Source organism: Gymnoscopelus braueri (assembly GCF_963280865.1).
Source record: "Gymnoscopelus braueri genome assembly, chromosome: 3".
In the NCBI taxonomy this organism is placed as follows: Eukaryota; Metazoa; Chordata; class Actinopteri; order Myctophiformes; family Myctophidae; genus Gymnoscopelus; species Gymnoscopelus braueri.
Genome location: NC_137612.1, coordinates 1,726,449 through 1,743,948, shown reverse-complemented (window position 1 = coordinate 1,743,948; position 17,500 = coordinate 1,726,449). Strand labels below are relative to the sequence as shown.

The following is a 17,500-nucleotide window of genomic DNA, read 5'->3' as shown; positions in this document are numbered from 1 at the left end:
TAATTTTTACATTCATGTATAAATCACAGGGAGTATGAGTTGCTACGTTCGTGATTTTAACATCAATACATCCAATCTTGCACGTGTAAGTCTCTCTGGGTGAGAGCGTAAGGCTAAATGACTAAACTGTTCTTGTAAATCACGAGGAGAGTAAGTGGCTTAGAGGTGATAGAGGTGACTGTAACATGAATACATTCATCACAGGGAGTAGAAGAGATGAATTAACATGAATAAATACATCACAGGGAGTATAATATAAGGGATGTTTTTTTAACACGTGTCCTACTTGCAGAACTTGAAGAGGATCTTCTCGAATACGAGCACCGGTCCTGTGCTGCCCAGGATGGTGAGGGGCTGCCCCGCGAACAACGAGTAGACCACCCCCGTCATAGAGGCCCCCAGGAGGGACTCAATGGCACTCTGGAACACATGGTGACAATATGAACACATGGTGACGATATGAACACAAGGTGATGATATGAACACATGGTGACAATATGAACACATGGTGATGATATGAACACATGGTGACAATATGAACACATGGTGATGATATGAACACATGGTGACAATATGAACACATGGTGACAATATGAACACATGGTGACGATATGGAACACATGGTGACAATATGAACACATGGTGATGATATGAACACATGGTGACGACATGAACACATGGTGACGATATGGAACACATGGTGACAATATGAACACATGGTGACAATATGAACACATGGTGACGATATGGAACACATGGTGACAATATGAACACATGGTGACAATATGAACACATGGTGATGATATGAACACATGGTGACGACATGAACACATGGTGACGATATGGAACACATGGTGACAATATGAACACATGGTGATGATATGAACACATGGTGACGACATGAACACATGGTGACGATATGGAACACATGGTGACAATATGAACACATGGTGACAATATGAACACATGGTGACGATATGGAACACATGGTGACAATATGAACACATGGTGACAATATGAACACATGGTGACAATATGAACACATGGTGACAATATGAACACATGGTGACAATATGAACACATGGTGACGATATGGAACACATGGTGACAATATGAACACATGGTGACAATATGAACACATGGTGACGATATGGAACACATGGTGACAATATGAACACATGGTGACAATATGAACACATGGTGACAATATGAACACATGGTGACAATATGAACACATGGTGACAATATGAACACATGGTGACAATATGAACACATGGTGACAATATGAACACATGGAGACAATATGAACACATGGTGATGATATGAACACATGGTGATGATATGAACACATGGTGACAATATGAACACATGGTGACAGTGTTCATATCAACACATGGTGACAATATGAACACATGGTGACAATATGAACACATGGTGACAACATGAACACATGGTGACAACATGAACACATGGTGACGATATGAACACATGGTGACAACATGAACACATGGTGACAATATGAACACATGGTGACAATATGAACACATGGTGATGATATGAAAACATGGTGACAACATGGAACACATGGTGATGATATGAACACATGGTGATGATATGAACACATGGTGATGATATGGAACACATGGTGATGATATGAACACATGGTGATGATATGAACACATGGTGACAATATGAACACATGGTGACAATATGAACACATGGTGACAATATGAACACATGGTGACGATATGGAACACATGGTGACGATATGGAACACATGGTGACAATATGAACACATGGTGACAATATGAACACATGGTGACAATATGAACACATGGTGACGATATGTACACATGGTGACAATATGAACACATGGTGACAATATGAACACATGGTGACAATATGAACACATGGTGACGATATGTACACATGGTGACAATATGAACACATGGTGACAATATGAACACATGGTGACGATATGGAACACATGGTGACGATATGGAACACATGGTGACAATATGAACACATGGTGACGATATGGAACACATGGTGACGATATGGAACACATGGTGACGATATGAACACATGGTGACAATATGAACACATGGTGACGATATGAACACATGGTGACGATATGTACACATGGTGACGATATGAACACATGGTGATGATATGGAACACATGGTGACGATATGGAACACATGGTGACAATATGAACACATGGTGACAATATGTACACATGGTGATGATATGGAACACATGGTGACGATATGGAACACATGGTGACAATATGAACACATGGTGACAATATGAACACATGGTGACAATATGAACACATGGTGACGATATGAACACATGGTGACGATATGTACACATGGTGACAATATGAACACATGGTGACAATATGAACACATGGTGACAATATGAACACATGGTGACGATATGAACACATGGTGACGATATGAACACATGGTGACGATATGAACACATGGTGACGATATGAACACATGGTGACGATATGTACACATGGTGACGATATGAACACATGGTGACGATATGTACACATGGTGACGATATGGAACACATGGTGACGATACATACACATGGTGACGATACGTACACATGGTGACGCACATGGTGACGATACGTACACATGGTGACGATATGTACACATGGTGACGATATGTACACATGGTGACGATATGGAACACATGGTGACGATATGAACACATGGTGACGATATGAACACATGGTGACAATATGAACACATGGTGACAATATGAACACATGGTGACAATATGAACACATGGTGACAATATGAACACATGGTGACAATATGAACACATGGTGATGATATACATGGTGACAATATGAACACATGGTGACAATATGAACACATGGTGACAATATGAACACATGGTGACAATATGAACACATGGTGATGATATACATGGTGACAATATGAACACATGGTGACAATATGAACACATGGTGACAATATGAACACATGGTGATGATATACATGGTGACAATATGAACACATGGTGACAATATGAACACATGGTGATGATATACATGGTGACAATATGAACACATGGTGACGATATGAACACATGGTGACAATATGAACACATGGTGACGATATGAACACATGGTGACAATATGAACACATGGTGACAATATGAACACATGGTGATGACATGGAACACATGGTGATGATATGGAACACATGGTGACAATATGAACACATGGTGATGATATGGAACACATGGTGACAATATGAACACATGGTGATGATATGAACACATGGTGACGATATGGAACACATGGTGATGATATGGAACACATGGTGATGATATGGAACACATGGTGATGATATGGAACACATGGTGACTGGGTGACAGTGAGACAGGGTGACAGGGTGACAGGGTGACAGGGTGACAGTGAGACAGGGTGACAGGGTGACAGGGTGACAGTGAGACAGGGTGACAGGGTGACAGGGTGACAGGGTGACAGTGTGACTGGGTGACTGGGTGACTGGGTGACAGGGTGACAGGGTGACAGTGAGACAGGGTGACAGGGTGACAGGGTGACAGTGAGACAGGGTGACAGGGTGACAGGGTGACAGTGTGACTGGGTGACAGGGTGACAGTGTGACAGGGTGACAGTGTGACTGGGTGACAGTGAGACAGGGTGACAGAGAGACAGGGTGACAGTGAGACAGTGAGACAGGGTGACAGGGTGACAGGGTGACAGTGAGACAGGGTGACAGTGAGACAGGGTGACAGTGAGACAGGGTGACAGTGTGACAGGGTGACAGGGTGACAGTGTGACAGGGTGACAGTGTGGCAGGGTGACAGTGTGACAGTTAGACAGGGTGACAGTGAGACAGTGAGACGGTGAGACAGGGTGACAGTGAGACAGGGTGACAGTGTGACAGGGTGACAGGGTGACAGTGTGACAGGGTGACAGTGAGACAGTGAGACGGTGAGACAGGGTGACAGTGAGACAGGGTGACAGGGTGACAGGGTGACAGGGTGACAGTGTGACAGGGTGACAGTGTGGCAGGGTGACAGTGTGACAGTTAGACAGGGTGACAGTGTGACAGTGAGACAGTGAGACAGGGTGACAGTGAGACAGAGAGACAGGGTGACAGTGAGACAGTGAGACAGTGAGACAGTGAGACAGGGTGACAGGGTGACAGTGTGACAGGGTGACAGGGTGACAGGGTGACAGGGAGACAGGGTGACAGTGAGACAGGGTGACAGTGAGACAGGGTGACAGGGTGACAGGGTGACAGTGTGACAGGGTGACAGTGTGGCAGGGTGACAGTGTGACAGTTAGACAGGGTGACAGTGTGACAGTGAGACAGTGAGACAGTGAGACAGTGAGACAGGGTGACAGGGTGACAGTGTGACAGGGTGACAGGGTGACAGGGTGACAGGGAGACAGGGTGACAGTGAGACAGGGTGACAGGGAGACAGTGAGACAGGGTGACAGTGATACAGTGTGTCTCTTACAATGCGTCCCTCGGTGGCCTCCCCCAGCAGACCCCCGAAGGTGATGACGGGGGACATGCAGGCACAGTAGAGGAAGAGGAAGGAGGCCACACACTGCAGGCTCAGCCCGTCCTTATAGTCACTGAGGTAGAACGGGACCTTCCTCTTGATGTCCAGGATCAGACCTCCAAACAACCTGGAGGAGTTCAAAGTGCAATAAGTCCTTTTCTATTATTTGTCTAGAATTAGGTCAGAATGTATTGAGAGGAGCCCCTTTAACTCTATAAACGCCATTGACTCGAAAACGCGTCAATTGCTACTTAATCCACCCCCGCCGTCGACGCGTTAGACGCGTTGGATCCCGCGTTCATTGTTTAATCTCTGATTGCGCTATGCTGCTTAACTCTTTCAGTGCCAAGAGTATTTTCATAAAGTACTCCCCCAGTGCCAGCAATTTGCGTTTTTTTTTTTTTTTTTTTTTTTAATTTTTCATTCAAATAAATGATCTGATTGGGTTTTTAAACCCATAATACAGTTCTACCAGTAGAGAGCAACAAATCGACACATTGATGACCTCGCTGGCTCACTCGCCCCCTCCCAAACAGGCTCACGTCATATCCGGTCATAACCGGATGTTGACATTTTCGACAATCGTTGATCGGGCTAAATTACGATGCGATACACGACTACGATGACTGATCGTCACCCAGACCAAAGAGAGTAGACGTGGACCTCTCCGTTCGCTTTTTATACCGTGTGAAAAAACTTGACTTTCCCTATTCTGGCCGAAAATCACCGGAGAAAAACAACGTGACCCGGAAATGAAATTGAAAGTGATCATGAAAAATAAACAGAATAGCGCGACCACAGTCAAAAGTAAAAACTCGGGATTTCTCGTGCTGGCACTGAGGGTACTCGGGAAAAACTCGGGATATCTCGGGGCGTGGCACTGAGAGAGTTAATATTCAATCTTATTTTCGAGTTCCACTTACTTCACCCACATCTGCATCCGGTTTCATGACCTGGGTTCCGTTTCCGGTTTTTGATTTTTTTCCCCCCGGTCATTTTCGTCCATAATAGGTAAACACACAGTTTTTCACACGGTATAACAAACGAACGGACAGGTTCTCTTCTATAATCTATGGTCTGGGTGACGATCAGTCATCGCCGTCGTGTATCACATCGTAATTTTGGCCGATCGGACAATCTGAGACCACGTCACATCCGTTCTCATGTATTTCACTCTTTGACACTGTGTGTGGGGTGCGAGCTGTCATGACAGCTGATCAAGCTGTCATGTGCTGCTCTCTAGTGGCGGATTTGTGCTCTGTCTTTAAAAGAACACTCTGATAATTAAAAAATTACAAAAATTACAAAATATAAAAATAAAAAACACGAAAATTGCTGGCACTGGGGGAGTACTTTATGAAAATACTCTGGCAGTCAAAGAGTTAAGAGGGGATATTATGGGACATCTCTAGACACAGGAGTGGTAGATATATATATATATATATATACAGTATACAGCCTACTGTACCTGCCGGTCCTCTGAAGCTCTGGTCCATGGTGTTCAGCCTGAGGCTCCTCGTCTACTGGACACACTGTCCCGTTAGGAAGACCAGGAGTCTTCCTCTTCTCCTAGTCATTATAATAAATAAATAATAATAATTATTATTATTATTATTATTACTGTTCTGTTAGGAAGACCAGGCATCTTCCTCTTCTCCTGCAGTCATTATAATAAATAATACATTGTTATTATTATTATTACTGTTCTGTTAGGAGGCCCAGGCATATATTCTCCTGCAGTCATTGCAATAAATAATACAAAATTAATATTTTGACGTTGCTTGTATATATTGGAAGTTGCGGGGCTTGTTTTGTTGTTTCCAAAGTCTAGTTGCTTATTTAGGCTTGTTTCAGTTTAACCACCATAACCATACAACAGGCTATTTGAAAATAGCCGATCTACAAGCTCACAACGAGACGTTTTGTGCAGGTTGTAAATCTTCTATTTTCAAAACATCTTGAAAAAAATAAAAAAAATAAACACATCTGGAATGTTTTTTTTTAAACAGTTTACGACACACTTGTGGGAGCGGCAGTGGCTCAGGGGTAGAGTGGCCGGTAGAGCGGCCGGATGGAAGCCGCGAGGTTTCCAGTTCGATCCCGGGCTCCCCCAGAAGAGTTACTGTCAAAGTGTCCTTGAGCAAGACACTGAACCCCTAATGGCTCCCGATGAGCAGGTTGGTGCCTTGCATGGTTTCCTCCTCCATCGGTGTGTGAATGTGTGTGTGAATGTGTGTGTGTGCGTGTGTGTGTGTGTGTGTGTGTGTGAGAATGTGTGAAAGTAATGCACAATCTATGTAAAGCGCTTTGGATAAAAGCGCTATATAAATGCACTATTTATCACTGGCACAGCATTATCTCAAATGGGGGTCAGACTCCGTGGCCGCGCCTATTAGGCCTGCATCCCTAAATACGCCCCTGGGCCAAATACATATTAATGTATAATACATAAAAATGTCTGAGAACCACTGCTCTAAAACAGCATCAGACAATAAAGTTTGACACAGGTCACTCATTTTGGCCTTGTTTTCAGAGACATGGTTGCTTGTCTCTCTCTAGCAAAATCTGGCAACACATGGCGACACCGTGTCAGCTTGTTTTTCGAACAGCCGAAAAAAATTGCTTAAAGGCTTAAAACGTTGCTTAGAATGTTATTGGGGACCACCTGTCCTGAACAGCCTAAAGGACCTCTGGATCCTCACTGAGAACCAGAGACATTTACACAGAAGAACAAGCTGATCTTTGGTATGAGGGTGATAAACGTAGCAACCAAGGCACTCTTGCGGGAAAATGAAAAAGCCCTAATTTGTACGGCTAATGCATCATCCTCTAATCCTGGCTCGGCATTATTAGCCAGATACATGAAGGCCTTTTAATTTTCCACTAGAGTGCCTTGGTTGCTATTGTTTTTGTGCTTCATAATTACAACAATTTAGGCATTTAGCGCCGACGCTCTGACCCAGAATGAGAGTGAAAGTGCAATAAGGCCCTGTGTGAACGCTAGTCAACACACCACAGGGTCCATGCTGACATAAGCTTCAGCTTAAGTCTTCTTTTTCCTTAGGTATTTTACTTTATGCCTCAACCCATTCAAACCGGCAACGCATCTGTGTAACCGCTATATCCATACTTTGGCTATTCAAAAATAGCAGATATACAAGCTCATAGTGCGGCACTGCGGCACCGAGTGCCGCAGTGCCGCACTATGAGCTTGTATATCTGCTATTTTCGAAAAATCTTGACCATTTCTGCAAATATTGGAATATATTATATTTTTAAAGGGAACATTTGTTACTCATATCTTTGCTTCTGGGGGGGGGCCCTGGAACAACATATTTTGAGATAGGGCCCCGCGGCCAAATACAAATCATTTTTGGGGGGGGGGGGGCACGGTGGCACAGTCGGTAGCGCTGTCGCCTCACAGCTAGAAGGTCCTGGGTTCGATGCTGTGGGCGCTGGGGGGCGTGTTCTGTCCTCCGCGTCATCAGCGCCCATACCCTAAGTGGGGTTGGTGAAAGGGCCTTTCTGTGTGGAGTTTGCATGTTCTCCCCGTGTCTCCTAGGGTAGTTAATACCCTCACAAAAAACATGTAGTAATCCTGGTCTCTATACTGCCTCCCCCTGGCCAGCCGGGGCGCCTGATGGAGGGGAAGGGAACTGGTTGGAATAACGTGTTCCTTCCACGAGCTACGTCCTACCGGGGAAACTCTCCCCTGTCAGGTGACAAGAAGGTCAGTTGGCTCTCATGCATTGAAGGAGGCATGAGCTCGGCCCTGGCCTCCCTAGGTTGGCAGAGGGAGTGTAGTGCCCAGGATTACATAGACAATTGGCACTGGGTGTAAAAAATGGGGTTACAAAAATCGTGGGATAAAAATGTAGTATTAACAAATCATTTTGGGGGTCCTTGACATGAAAAAGTTTGAGAACCGCTGATATTATAGCGACATACGTTTTTCAGAAAACTGCTATTTTAACACATTGCGTGCCAATCGCGTAGTTCTACGCGAAGTGGTCTTTTTTTATTATTTTTTTTCAGTGACACATTTCATTGTAGCACACCGGAAACGGAAATGAATGTCAATCGAAGATTTTCGTTCCCATCCGCCGCCGCTCTAAAGCTTCCGCTAATCCGCCATTATCTCCGGTGTTGTTTTTCTCCGCGCTGAACGCTGTTTAATAGAAACTGCGACTACTGCAAAATGGACGATCGCCGATTGAAAATGTCTTCTCTGGGCCACTCACACAGCTACCCTGTGTGTCTACAAACAGTTGAACGCGCGATCTTAAGGTATTTAGCGAGGTCTGTGGCGAGGTGAAAAAAACAAAAAAACAACAATAAATCGCTGTTACTGGTGAGTACATTATGATATTAAACTCTGGCGTGGAATGTGTTAATAGCCAAATAAATCAAAAAATGACAGATTATTTCCTGGTCTAAATGGATTCATTAGTTTTTTAGTTTTCTACTTCTTACCCCATGAAGGCTGTTTGTGATTTGCTAAATTTTAAGGTGTGTTATAAATCAGATGCATTATTATTACAAAAGTACAGAAAAACAAACAGCAACATCATGCAGAGCAATGTGTCTTTGAGCGATCCAAGCCAATTTTTTTGTACCAACCTGGGAGGGGACGTTCTTGGGGGGCTCGATGCGGATGGAGGGGTCCCACTCCCCCGGGGGCAGTACCGTCACCTGGTCCAGGAACTCATCGATGCCGGCCAGCAGGTCACTGCGGTCCTTCGCCTTATAGGCCACGTCGTGGAAGATCTGGGCCAGAGAGAGAGCGAGAGAGAGAGAGAGAGAGAGAGAGAGAGGTTCACGGTTACTCGGGGAGCAGAGTCTCGGGTTAAGAGTCTTGCTCGGGGGCACACGTCGTGCGTCGACACACTGCTGGCCTGGCCTGGAATCGAACCTCTGGCCTCTGGCCTCCCAGGCGGGTTCACTAACCACTCAGCTATGGCCGCCCCACTCAGCTAACATGCTGCAAGAATGACTTTGTGAGCGTAATGCCAGTTGATACGTGATGCCAGTTAGACGTTGATTAGCTGTTTTTTATGCGTCTGTTTATAGACCGTCTATATTATAGCCGTTGCAATTAAGTCTATAATATAGACGTCTATATATAGACGCTTAAAACACAGCTAATCAACGTCTAGGCTAAGCCTAGTCCGCTAAAAAACGTTCACTGTTAGACCAATTATAACCCCGTTTTAGACATTAACTTGTGAAACAAAAGTAGACATAATCATTCATAATCATTCATAGTCATTCATAATCATTCATAGTCATTCATAATCATTCATAATCATTCATAGTCATTCATAATCATTCATAGTCATTCATAATCATTCATAATCATTCATAATCATTCATAATCATTCATAGTCATTCATAATCCTTCATAATCATTCATAATCCTTCATAATCATTCATAATCATTCATAATCCTTCATAATCATTCATAATCATTCATAATCATTCATAATCCTTCATAATCCTTCATAATCCTTCATAATCATTCATAATCATTCATAATCATTCCAATAACCGGTCAGAAACTATTCATGTGAGCACACACTTGATTTGATTTCAACCATCATTTGTATATTCTATAATATATCCACTGGAGACCCATTACTGTGAATCTATTAAAACACGGTCTTCACTGATTCACTGCCAATCACGTAGATCTACGCGAACCTATTTAAAGCCGCCACGTGCCAGTCGCGTAGATCTACGTGAACTAAACTTGACCCAAAGACCAAGGAGATATGATTGTTCGAAGATCTAGACTCCTATCCACTTCCTTGTTAACTTAAAACTTAAAAATTCTGTATCTCGGCTCCTGAGTACTTTTTCTTTTTCAATGAAAAATCTCTGGCACTGGCTAAAAAAATATGAAAATACCTCTGGCAGTTAATGGGAGGTCTTATTAACTCATTTCCTGCCAATTGCGCATAAATGTGTTCTATTAAATAGCGCACTTGTCCGCCAAATCGCATAAATGCGTTCTATTAAAAAAATTTGGCACGCTGTTTTAGGCACCGTAACACAGCTCTGTGATGATCCATCATCAATGAGAGAAGAAGTATGTGGATGTGACATCATTCCAAAAAACGTCACTTCCGCCCACCCTGGCTATGGGATTTTCAGAAAAAACGGCTGTAACTCAGTTGCTGTTTTTTGCATTGAAAACCACTGCTTTCAGCGAGCCCCAGCCCCAAAATGACGGATCGCGGTTGGAATGTTGTGGTTCGTCTGAATACACAGATCCCTCCTCTTACCCCTTCCCTCCGCCTTTTTTGTTTTTTTGGCGTTTCAAAATTCATCGGATGAAGGTAATTACGCTGGCAAGGGGATAACAAACGATGTTTAATACCTTGGAGGTTATTGTGTTAAATACCTCGTCGGTCATGATGGTCGCCATGGAGCGTCCAATCTCATGGTACTGCTGAGCCTTCCCATCCGGACCCAACAGAATGAACAGGAACCTGGAAATAAATAAATACCACAACATGTACGGATTAAACAATACATACTGTAGACAGTAAAATAATGTGTTAATGTAACTCAGAGAGTGTAGTGTACGAATGCCTTCAGTGAGTTCATTTCATTGAGCTCTACGGACCAGTGGAACCATGTTAAATCCCTGACCTGCTCAACAGCACTACTTGAAGTGTGTGTGTCTGTGTGTGTGTGTGTGTGTGTGTGTGTGTGTGTGTGTGTGTGTGTGTGTGTGTGTGTGTGTGTGTGTGTGTGTGTGTGTGTGTGTGTGTGTGTGTGTGTGTGTGTGTGTGTGTGTGTGTGTGTGTGTGTGTGTGTGACAGAGAGAGAGAGAGTGAGTGCTGTGCTATGCCATCCTGTTTTGTGTTATAGGACACAGAACTGGTTGGTATGAGGACCTCAGTGAGGTGTCTGGTTGGTATGAGGACCTCAGTGAGGTACCTGGTTGGTATGAGGACCTCAGTGAGGTGTCTGGTTGGTATGAGGACCTCAGTGAGGTGCCTGGTTGGTATGAGGACCTCAGTGTGGTGTCTGGTTAGTATGAGGACCTCAGTGAGGTACCTGGTTGGTATGAGGACCTCAGTGAGGTACCTGGTTGGTATGAGGACCTCAGTGAGGTACCTGGTTGGTATGAGGACCTCAGTGAGGTACCTGGTTGGTATGAGGACCTCGGTGAGGTACCTGGTTGGTATGAGGACCTCAGTGAGGTACCTGGTTGGTATGAGGACCTCAGTGAGGTACCTGGTTGGTATGAGGACCTCAGTGAGGTACCTGGTTGGTATGAGGACCTCGGTGAGGTGCCTGGTTGGTATGAGGACCTCGGTGAGGTACCTGGTTGGTATGAGGACCTCAGTGAGGTACCTGGTTGGTATGAGGACCTCAGTGAGGTACCTGGTTGGTATGAGGACCTCAGTGAGGTACCTGGTTGGTATGGGGACCTCAGTGAGGTACCTGGTTGGTATGAGGACCTCAGTGAGGTGCCAGTGTGGTACCTGGTTGGTATGGGGACCTCGGTGAGGCCACTCAGCAGCACGGCGGGGGACAGGCGGATGAAGGCCACGATCGGCCGGTCCAGGAAGTCCAGCTCTCCCACCAGCACGTTGGAGGCTTCGGCGCCCTCTGGGATCTTCTTCATGAAGTGCATGTCCACCTGGAGGTCAGAGGTCACACACAGTAAAAACAAAGTCCACCTGGTGGTGAGAGGTCACGCACAGTAAAAACAAAGTCCACCTGGAGGTCAGAGGTCACACACAGTAAAAACAATGTCCACCTGGAGGTCAGAGGTCACGCACAGTAAAAACAATGTCCACCTGGAGGTCAGAGGTCACGCACAGTAAAAAACACGTCCACCTGGAGGTCACACAGTAAAGAACCCTCAGTGTTCATTTAAGGTCACGTTTTACACCATAACCATCATTTAAGGTCACGTTTTACACCATAACCATCATTTAAGGTCACGTTTTACACTAGCTCTGACGGAACCTCTCCCTCCGCTCATACGTCAAATCGAAGATTTCCGTTTCCGTCCGCTTCCCGTTTAGGTCCCGCCCTAAAGCGGTCTTTTCTCGGCTTTGCATTTCTCCGCCGTGGAATGCTGTTTAGCGACGCTGTTTTGAACCTGCTACTACTGCAAAATGGAATGTCCCCGATTGAAAATGTCTTCTCTGGGCCACTCACACAACTACCCTGTGTGTCTACAAACAGTTGAACACGCGATCATAAGGGATTTAGCGAGGTCTGTGGCGAGGTGAAAAAAGTAAGTGAGTTTTCCGTTTACATAGCGAAACATGGTGTTTTCACACTGGGCTGGAGGAGAGAGACTCCGCCCCGATCGAGCGGCGTGCACGACTCGCCTGTGTGTTTAGAAACTATTGCACTTGCGATCATAATGGAACAATTGTTTTTTGCATTTTTTAAAGTTCATCATTATTTTACCCAGTAACGAGTAGGTTAAGGGATTACTCTGCCAAAACTGTAATATTATACCATATTACTGTAAAAGTGACCGATTGGCCAAGGCTCCCAAAAATTTGACAAGTCCAGAGATGCAAATGTGGGGTTCTTTATTTGACCCATAACTCGTCCACCAACAGTTCTGTGCAGCAAATACGTGAAGGCCTTAAATAACAAAATCAAAATATGACTTCACAAAAATATAGAAAATAAATACTTGACAGCCAACTAAACTAAAGAGAACAATCTAGGAGGAATTTGAGAAACTTAAACAGGCGACACCCTTAAACAAAGGCCCTGGTAGCTCTCCCCTCGGTGCTTACAGCTTGTTGCTCCAAGTCTAACTGAACTCCCCATCTCTGTAGCATGACTGCCTTTTAACCAGGTGGGATAAACCAAGCACCATGAAAGTAATTTGTATCCATTATCTCAAACAAGGCAGACTAAGGCCCATGAGTTAATCTACAATTACATAAATGCTTGGTTTGTTGTAAAATAGACATGAGAACCACTGCTCTATACTTAGTAAAATAGAACCACTGCTCTATACTTAGTAAAATAGAACCACTGCTCTATACTTAGTAAAATAGAACCGCTGCTCTATACTTAATAAAATAGACATGCAGGTGGCTCTGTATCTGGTCTGTTCTCTTTCTGCATCACACACATATGCACGCACACAGACATGCACACAAACATGCACACACACACATGAACGCACACATAAACGCACATATGCACACACATGCATATACACATGCACTCACTCAGGCATTCACACACACACACACACACACACGCACTGGCACCAGTGCACAAAGACAGCCGTGTTACTTCAAAGTCGACTCTAAAAGCAATTCAGACATGACTTTGATCTACTGTATGAAGACTGGCTACAGTGGTTCTGTAAATCAAATGGAAGCATAATTATTACAAATGCATTACATTATTATCCTGTGGATGAACGGAGGTGTGTTTATGATCCACTCCACTCCACTCATCTATTATTATTATTATTATTATTATTATTATTATTATTATTATATTATTATTATATACATATATGTGTTACATATTATTATTATTATTATTATTATTATTATTATTATTATTATTATTATTATTATTATTATTATTTATTTCCACTCCTCTCCATCTCCCCTCACAGCCTGCATGTAGTTTCTCTACTGGTCCCTAGAGGGCACTATGTAACTCCTGCAGTTGTTTCACATTGTTTATTCCAAGCTGAATAAATTCTCATTACACCTAAGATTTTAGAATTACAGACTTTTACTTGTAACAGAGTATTTCTATATTGCAGTATTGATACCTTTACTTGTAAAAGAGTATTTCTATATTGCAGTATTGATACTTTTACTGAAGTAAAAAAAAAAATAGTGCTTTTTCCACCGTTGCCCCTGTGTAACAGTACTGTACAGTTACAGTAAAGTGTCCCATGATGCATTGCAGCTCCTGGTTGGTTTTTGATTAAACATAAACATAAACAGCACAGAGGTACAGTCAGACATTAAGGCTCAAAGGTCAGGTTACCTTACTGAGGTTAAAAGGTTAAAAGGTCAGGTTACCTTACTGAGGTTAAAAGGTTAAAAGGTCAGGTTACCTTACTGAGGTTAAAAGGTTAAAAGGTCAGGTTACCTTACTGAGGTTAAAAGGTTAAAAGGTCAGGTTACCTTACTGAGGTCCACTGGGTCTGTAGCTCCGCCCTTCAAGTCTGTCTGAGAAGGAGGCTTTGGAGAGGTGGCTGTGTGCGTGTGCGTGTGTGTGCGTGTGTGTGTGTGTGTGTGTGTGTGTGTGTGTGTGTGCGTGCGTGCGTGCGTGTGCGTGTGCGTGTGCGTGTGCGTGTGAGTGTGTGTGTGTGTGTGTGTGTGTGTGTGTGTGTGTGTGAGAGTGTGAGACAAAAAGAGAGAGAAGTCATGTTTTTTTATTTGCTGGTGCCAGTAAAAAAGGATCTACTGTATGATGTCATCAACCTTTAGCTACTAACGGCTCTTTGGAACTGGAACAATTCTATTGATTTCAGGGAGACAGTCAGTGCTGGTAGTTCTGATTCACTTTATACACATCAGCCTCTCTTTGTCTCATTCTCAACTCTCCCAGCCGTGTAAAGTAACTAAGTACATTTACTCAATTACTGTACGTAAATGAGATATTTCCAAATTTCAGCACTTTTACTTCTACTCCACTACATCTCAGAGGCAAATATTATACTTTTACTCCACTACATCTCAGAGGTAAATATTATACTTTTACTCCACTACATCTCAGAGGTAAATATTATACTTTTACTCCACTACATCTCAGAGGTAAATATTATACTTTTACTCCATTACATCTCAGAGGCAAATATTATACTTTTACTCCACTACAATTATTTGAAAACTTTAGTTACTTTGTAGATTTTGATTATTATTACAAAACATACATTAACCACTTCAGTCCTAGTTACATTTTGGCCATGTGGTGAAAATAGCAAGGTTCCACCTTACAAGCTCACAACGTGTCACTTTTGTGCCGCACCGCAAGCTTGTAGATCTGATATTTTTTGAAAGTCTCCCTGGTCAACGTACACATGAATTTGGGTCTTTGACATGAAAAAGTTTGAGAACCACTGATATAATCAAGACACAAAAACAAATAGAAATGACTATTTTACATCATAAATGAGTCTCTGAGCTACAAGACTCATTTCTGTTAAACCACTGGTTTTCAACCAGTGGTCCGGGGACCACCAGTGGTCCTTGAGGGAGTATCAGTGGGTCCCCAGCGAGATTGGTTTTTCCGCTATGAGCTTGTAGAGCTGCTATTTTTGAACAACCTTGAAAAAGTATGCATATCTTCGAATATCTATGTTTTTTTAAAGCGAAAATTAACTGGTATCTTTGCTTCTGGGGGTCCCTGGCACAAAACGTTTTCAAATGGGGGTCCGCAGCCAAGTGTATATCAATTTAGGGGTCCTTGGCATGAAAAAGGTTGAAAACCCACTCTGTTTAAAGAGATACAGCTCTATTTTCTGATTAAAAGTCATTGCTGTGTTTGAGTGTTTGTTCAGTAACAGGGCTCTCCCTGTCTCTGCAGCTCTTTAACAAACACAAAATACACAAAATACATTTCCAGTGTTCCAATGTTGTCTGTTCATTTGTTTGTGTCGTCACTTCCAATTTCACTTAATTGAATTCTCAATTAAGTTCTCTCTCCTGATTGGATGAAATTGGTATTAACACATTGGGTGCCAAAACTGGGAATTCCCGGTTTTGCTAAAAGTGGCGTTGAGTGCCAAAACCGGGAATCTCCGTGAAGTCAATCTTTTAGTTGTTTTTGTTTTTTTCCACAAGGGGGGGGGGGGGGGGGGGCTAGCGCAGCTCTGGATTCACCCACGGTGACTCTGAGAAGGAAGGGACAGATGGATCACCGTGCCCAAAAAACCTGGCTCCCGTCCGCTCCCATTCTATCTCCTTGCAAAAAAAGACTCCATATTTCCTTAACTTTTTACAGTGGGGAAAACAAGTCATTTTCGATCCGAGATCAATCCGCCACGGTGACTGGCGTGAGAGATGTTATTGTTCCAGGTGTTAGCCAGGACCATCCACCATCCTGCACGCATATATTGTTTATAATCGGGTGCTCGTCGTGGAGTCAGCAGCTGTAAACAGCGTAGCGCTACAAACGGTGAAATCTCTGCAGTGGTGGAGAAAGTACTCAAATTCGTTACTTAAGTAAAAGTACCAATACTGCAATATAAAAATACTCTGTTACAAGTAAAAGTCCAGAATTAAAAATGTACTTGAGTAAAAGTACAAAAGTATTGGCATCAAAATGTACTTAAAGTACCAAAAGTAAAAGTACTAAACAACTCGTCGCGATGCGACGCGTTGTGAGCTTGTAGATCTGCTATTTTCAAATAGCCTAGGTATAAAATAGGGCTGAAGTGGTTACCGTATGTTTTACAATGCAATAATTATATCTGCAAAGTAACCAGTAACTAAAGTTTTCGAGTAAATGTAGTGGAGTAAAAGTACAACATTTGCCTCTGAGATGTAGTGGAGTAGAAGTAAAAGTATTGGAAATTGGAAATGCTCAAGTAAAGTACAAATACCTCAAAATTGTACTTAAGTACAGTACTTAAGTAAATGTACTTAGTTACTTTCCACCACTGGATCTCTGGCACTCAACGTCACTTATTTTAATAAAACTCTGGCACCGAATGTGTTAAGAGGTTTAAGTGGTTAGTTTAGTGGTTGTTTCTCACTGGTGAGATGAGGGTCAGATAGAAGGAGGTTGATAGGCCTACAGGGTTTCAGGGGTCAGTTCTGCTCACCGGTCATATGCGGTTCAGACTGCTTCCTGGCCCCCTCGGCCAGAGAGAGGACCATAGCAGGGATGAGGTTGCTCTTCTTCTTGTCGTTCTGGTGGTGGTGTCTCTTCAGCAGCGCCTCGCGCACTTTGACCCTCACACT

The 17,500-nt window shown here is 43.3% G+C and overlaps 1 protein-coding gene across 1 annotated transcript in view; it reads right to left on the bottom strand.

Moving 5' to 3' along the window:
* slc4a8 (solute carrier family 4 member 8) overlaps positions 1–17,500 on the bottom strand; it is a 107,007-nt gene that overhangs the window by 29,484 nt on the left and 60,023 nt on the right. Inside the window, exons 6-13 of the mRNA XM_080423727.1 lie at positions 17,362–17,500; positions 14,717–14,787; positions 12,065–12,222; positions 10,972–11,059; positions 9,189–9,335; positions 6,037–6,137; positions 4,521–4,695; positions 287–420 (exon numbers count right to left, since the gene is read on the bottom strand). The exon at positions 17,362–17,500 is cut by the window's right edge and continues 47 nt beyond it. Of these exons, the coding sequence (XP_080279853.1) occupies positions 287–420; positions 4,521–4,695; positions 6,037–6,137; positions 9,189–9,335; positions 10,972–11,059; positions 12,065–12,222; positions 14,717–14,787; positions 17,362–17,500 (1,013 nt within the window). The remainder of the gene's footprint in view (positions 1–286; positions 421–4,520; positions 4,696–6,036; positions 6,138–9,188; positions 9,336–10,971; positions 11,060–12,064; positions 12,223–14,716; positions 14,788–17,361) is intronic.